This window comes from Chiloscyllium plagiosum, chromosome 5 (genome assembly GCF_004010195.1).
Source record: "Chiloscyllium plagiosum isolate BGI_BamShark_2017 chromosome 5, ASM401019v2, whole genome shotgun sequence".
Lineage (NCBI taxonomy): Eukaryota > Metazoa > Chordata > Chondrichthyes > Orectolobiformes > Hemiscylliidae > Chiloscyllium > Chiloscyllium plagiosum.
In genome coordinates this window covers 72,905,994-72,911,993 of record NC_057714.1, presented here as the reverse complement: position 1 = coordinate 72,911,993, position 6,000 = coordinate 72,905,994, and the positions used below count along the sequence as shown (strand labels likewise).

Here is a 6,000-nt window from a genome sequence, read left to right as displayed (position 1 = left end):
GTGTATCCTGGTGGCTAACTTTCTTCCAGACCTCACTTTCTCCTCGTAGTGGCAGTCCTTGCATGGAGTTTTGTAGATGACGTTGGTTTTGTCCATGGGTTGGACTGGGTCTTTTAAGTTTGTTAGTTTTTGTTTGAGAGTGTTGGTGGGTTTGTGTGCTACTAGGATTCCGAGGGGTCTCAGTAGTCTGGCTGTCATTTCTACCTTCTACATTAGCTACCCTGTAGTCGACAGGGACTCTTCCAGAGTCTAAAGAATCCTGGAAGATGACCACCAGTGCATCCACTATTTCTCGGGTGACTTCCTGAAGTACTCTGGGTTGTTGATTATCAGGCCCTGGGGATTTATCTGCCTTCAATCCCCTCAATCTGCCCAGCACCGTTTCTCTACTAATACTGATCTCCTTCAGTTCATTCCTCTCAATAAATCTTGCATCCTCCAACATTCCTGGTATCTGATTTTTGTCCTCTATTATGAAGACAGAACCAGAGTATGTATTTAGTTGCTCAGCCATTTTGTACCCTGTCATGCATACTCCCATTTCTGTCTGGAGGGGACCTACATTTGTCTTTACTAACTTCTTCAATTCATGCACCTCTAGAAATTCTTAGTGTCAGTCTTTATGTTCCCTGCAAGCGTGGTTGCTCAATAATGTTGCTCATAATGTATCAGTACCAGCTAAAGTCCAGCTATTATCAACATTTTGCTGAAAATGGACAGGGACTGCTTTAGTATCCGAGGAGTCAGAAATAATACTGAACATTGTGCAAGCGTCAGCAAATGTCCCCATTCTTGACATTATGATGGGAGGAAGATCATTAGTGAAACTGCCGATGATGGTTGGGCCTAAGGCACTATTTTGAGCAGCGACTGCACAGATGTCCTAGAGTCGTGATGACCAATGTCCAACTACTATTTTCCTTTATGCTTGATATGACTCCAATTAACAGAGTTTTCCCCCGATCCCCATTGACCCAGATTTGCTAAAGTTCCTTCAAGTCAGATTAGTTCAAATTAGGACTGAGGCGGCTTGGCCACTGAAGGTACTTAAGGAGAAGGTAGATTTTTGAAATATCAAGATTCCTCCAGGATGAAGTTAAAAATCACATAACATCAGGTTATAGTCCAACAGGTTTAATTGGAAGCACACTAGCTTTTGGAGCGACTCTCCTTCATCAGGTGATTGTGGAGGACTCGATCGTAACATAGAATTTATAGCAAAAATTTGCAGTGTGATGTAACTGAAATTATACATTGAAGAATTGATTGTCTGTTAAGCCTTTCATCTGTTAGAATACAGTGATAGTTTCACTTCTTTCATGTGTAAATCACAAAACCCTTTTTTTTAAAGTTGCATTCTCGGGTTAGCTGTTAACAATGGTGATAGCTAGACAATATGTTGAAGGTGTTAGCCCCCTGTGTTCTCTGTCTATGACCTGATGTTTAGATTGATTCCAATCTAAAAAGTGAGATAACAGAGTTTTACATAAATTCATGCAGTTTTTGAGCTTAGAGTTCTACATGAATGTATGTGGTTTTTGAGCAAAGTGCAATGTTACTCTGCAAGTACCAAAAAAATTCACCACACAAAATATATGTGTGCATGTGGGTCCTTGTCTGTCTGTGTGTGTGTGTGTGTGTGTGTGTGTAGGAATATATATATATATATATGTGTGTGTAGTGCAATGGTGATCACCTGTAATGTGACATGAACCCAAGGTCCCTCCATCCAGGATGAGGTGGTGACAAAAGAGGAGTTGAGGCCTGGGGCAAATCAGCCATGATCTTGGTTGAATGTCAAGAGTGTGGTGCTGGAAAAGCACAGCAGCTCAGGTAGCATCTGACAAGCAGGAAAATCAACATTTCGGGCAAAAGCCCTTTATTCATCTTGGGTGAATAGCAGAAATAAGAAATCATTTCTGGCTTTCCTTAACCTGCATTCACCTAACGTGATATTAACTTTGAGAGAAGTTGTTACGTCTGGTCCTTGAGTCAAATCATTTTTTAAGTATAAACTGCCTATCATATCACCTCCTCCCTCTTAATTTTAAATCTAAATGTCTGAAGTATCTTTTCTTTAAATGTGCTAAACAAGAATTAATCTCCTTTTGGTCCCTGATCTGCCGCAGCCCTCGCCTTACCATGCTTTATTATTTATCTGCTACAAAAAACTTCGGTATTTCCTTTTTTACTTGCCCTTTGAAGTTTCTATTTTCAACCTCGTTCTCCATTGTACTATCTGCTCGACATTTCTCATAATACATTTTTTTTTTTCTTCTTCTTCTTAATCTCTGTTGTTATCCAGGAAACTCCTGAATTAGTTTTCACTATCTTTCCCCTTACTGAGAAATATACCTTTGACTAGGCCTGCATTGTTTATTTTTTAAAAGCAGTCCAATGTTCAGTTCCCATTTGTACTGCCAGTCTTTCATTCTACAATTGATGTGTCCCAGATCCATTCTTTCCTGCAAATCCTGCAGCAAGTTCACACATGCTCAAAAGTGGAATTCCAAAAGTTGCTAACTAAGAAACACCACTGCTGTTGGCTTCTCAAAAATGGTTTCTTGCTGTTGAGTTTGAATTGGAAATAGACAAAATTCTTTATGGCAATACTATCTCATTGTAAGTATCCTATTAATGATGGAATTAGCGTTAATTACTTCTGAATAACCTCCATGGCAGTGAAAATTAACACAAGTATGTATCTCATCTCATAAAGCTTTACTTATTGTTGGAGTTTTAATTCTTTTGTGAAATTTTGGTATCATTGCAAGGACAGCATTTGTTTCCTGTCCATAATTTGGCTTTAAACTAAGCCGCATGCTTGGCCATTTCAGAGGGACATTTTAGAGTCACCATGTTATATAGGTTTGGAGTCAGAAGTGGGCTTGCACGTGCAAGGATAGCAGATTTTCTACCGATTTAAAGGTCATTAGTGAGCAAATTGGTTTAATCAGGAATTATAACCAAGACAGTTACACAATTGTTGTAAAAAACAATGTGCTCACAGCATTAGCCTGGACTTTTCGATAGCTGGTCAGTGATATTACTAATTACCTAAAAATTCAAACCTATTATTTTTCCTTATCCTCTCTGTCAATCTAATCTTTTACCTCACACTTATTTCTCTTTCTCTTATCTGATTTGTCATTAAATTTGTCACCTGTGCTTTATACTTCCTTCTCACTTCTTGTTCCATTAATTTCACAGTACTTGGATCTGATTAATTAAAGAGATGCATGTTTGGTTACCCAGTTCACACAGGTCCTAAATATCTTGTCCCTCTTCGCAATGTTATTAACTTGCATTCTTGAAACACTCTGTTAAAAAGCCTAAATAGGGAGGGCTAAGCCTTATTATTGGCAGACCCCCTTAGATTCGCTACCAAAGCAAATTAACCATTTTATCTATAGGATTTGTTTCCACATATATGCATTTATTATCAGACTGACATATCATCCAAATGTTGTATGCTACTGATATATTTGAAATAAACCACTGATTTAAGCTATGTGGCTAATGCATTATTACCAACTGAATAATGTTCACTTTACCAAGTGTTTTCAATGAAAAAGCAAACAACATGCTTTACTAGATATTGTGACAGATTTGCTTTTGACTGTTTTATTTTAAGTTATTGTTTGACATAACACAAGGATTTTTTTCTCCTTTGTGTTCTAGGATGCATTTATTCAAATTGTTCGTAATGAGGGACCGAAGTCACTCTGGAGTGGACTTCCTCCAACATTGTAAGGTTACTTATGTAATGCTGAAACTTGACCTGCAGTGTTGCATTTTTAAAATATAAAGGGGCATTTATGTGTCTAACTGTGCTTCAGCCTTGTTGATGAAAATTGCAATTAGTGAGAAACTAATCTGAATCTTGCCTTTGAAATCCTGGGCAGATGTTTGTTTAAAACAGATATTTGAAATGATTAAAACAAATACAGAGAAAGCTAACCTGTAGATCAGTTACTGACTTAAAGAAGAAGGCAGAGTTCCAGTATGTTAAATATATTTTATCTCAAGTGGTATGAAGTACTGAAGCTAAAAGGTAATGATGACCCATATACAATTTAGTATGACTTCAGTTAGAGTGCTGTGTCCAGTGCAGATTGTGGAATACATTAGTTAGAATGTTGAAAATAATGAAAGAATGGGACACCAGATGTTCTGGTAGTAGATGACTAAGAACAATGGAAAAAAGATACATTGGAGCTGTAGAATAGAAATCCATCATCTTTACACGGAGTTGTGAGGCTGAGGAATTAATGGTTAGAACATTACAGTGCAGTACGGGCCCTTCGGCCGTTGATGTTACACCGACCTGTGGAACCAATCTGAAACCCATCTAACCAACACTATTCCATTTTCATCCATATGCCTATCCAATGACCATTTAAATGCCCTTAAAGTTGGCGAATCTACTACTGTTGCAGGTAATGCGTTCCATGCCTCTACTACTCTCTGAGTAAAGAAACCACCTCTGACATCTGATCTATATGTATCACCCCTCAATTTAAAGCTATGTTCCTTTGTGCTAGCCATCGCCATCCGAGGAAAATGGCTCTCATTGTCCAACCTATCTAACCCTCCGATTATCTTATACATCTCAATTAAGTCATCTCTCAACCTCACACTTTTCTGAATCACCTCATACTTTTCTGCATTAAACTCCATTTGCCACCTCTCAGCCCAGCTCTGCAGCTTATCTATGTCTGTCTGTATCCTACAACATACTTCATCACTATCCACAATTCTACCGACCTTAGTGTCACCTGCAATTTTACTAACCCATCCTTCTTTGCCCTCATCCAGGTCATGTCTAAAAATGACAAACAACAGTGGACCCAAACTAATCCTTGTGGTACCCCACTAGTAACTGAAGTCCAGGATGAAAGTTTCCCATCAACCGTCACCCTGTGTCTCCCTACAGCTAGCCAATTTCTGATCCAAATCGCTAAATCACCCTCAATCCATGCCTCTGGATTTTGTGCAGTACCCTACCGTGAAGAACCTTATTAAACGCCTTACTGAAATCCATTTACACCACGGCAACTGCTTTACCCTTATCTGCCTGTTTGGTCACTTTCTCAAAGAACTTAATGAGAGTTAATGATTAAGGCCAAAACTGCCAGCTTTGAAGTTTGGATTGTACAGAAAAATGAAGGAAAAGGAAAGTAGGAAAAGAGTCCTAAATATGACCAGTATTTTGACACTGAGAGTGACCACAACATAAACTGGTTGGACTATTCGGTCTATTTCTGTGCGTTGCCTTGTATGTGTAATTAGTAATGGTAAAGTCACCATAGTCTTATCGGGTCAGAAAGATATGGTGGTGTAACCTGAGGGTCACTACAGTCAGGAAAGGAGAGAGGTTGAGAAGGAGATTACTTCATGGTAACTCCAGCCAGTGTGGCAGTTGAGCCCAGCTGAGCTACAACAAACCCCCTTAAAATTCAGTACATTTGGAGAGAGCAGACACTCAAGAAGATACCCATTATTGAAAACCTAATGAGGCATATTAAAACAATCAAAGACTTATAGCCCTATTTCAATCAAGTAGAAATATAGAAGACAACGTGAAGAATAAGGTACTGAAATCTCTGAAGAAAATCATGGAAATAAAGGTTTTTCCACCTCCAAATCTTCAACTACACCTCTGGGTGTTCCCGATGAGCTGTCTTGATATGTCTGGTACCTTCCCAAATGAACCATCTCCATTTTGGCTGGTCACAAACCAGGAGTTCCTGGTCTGTGGGGATATTTGAACTTCTTCATGGATATGTTAAGGACTTTGCTAAAGACTTTCTGCTTTTCTTCTGGGAGCCTCTTGTCATAACCAAGTTCCAAACAGAGCAGTTGGTTTGGGAATTCTGTTGTTAGGCAAACAAATTGTCCAGTGCTGGTTTTAGCAATCAGCCTCTTTCATGCCAAGCGTGTTGGTTTGGGAGACAGCGCTGTTGTTGAACAACCTTTCTTGTCAGATTTGGAGTGTGC

At 39.0% G+C, this 6,000-nt stretch overlaps 1 protein-coding gene across 4 annotated transcripts in view; it reads left to right on the top strand.

The window, feature by feature from the left end:
• The window catches only part of slc25a40 (solute carrier family 25 member 40), a 71,591-nt gene that overhangs the window by 23,835 nt on the left and 41,756 nt on the right, over positions 1 to 6,000 (top strand). For all 4 annotated transcript variants that reach the window (XM_043690344.1, XM_043690346.1, XM_043690343.1 and 1 more), the window contains exon 5: positions 3,682 to 3,749. In XM_043690344.1, coding sequence (XP_043546279.1) covers positions 3,682 to 3,749 — 68 coding nt within the window. The remainder of the gene's footprint in view (positions 1 to 3,681; positions 3,750 to 6,000) is intronic.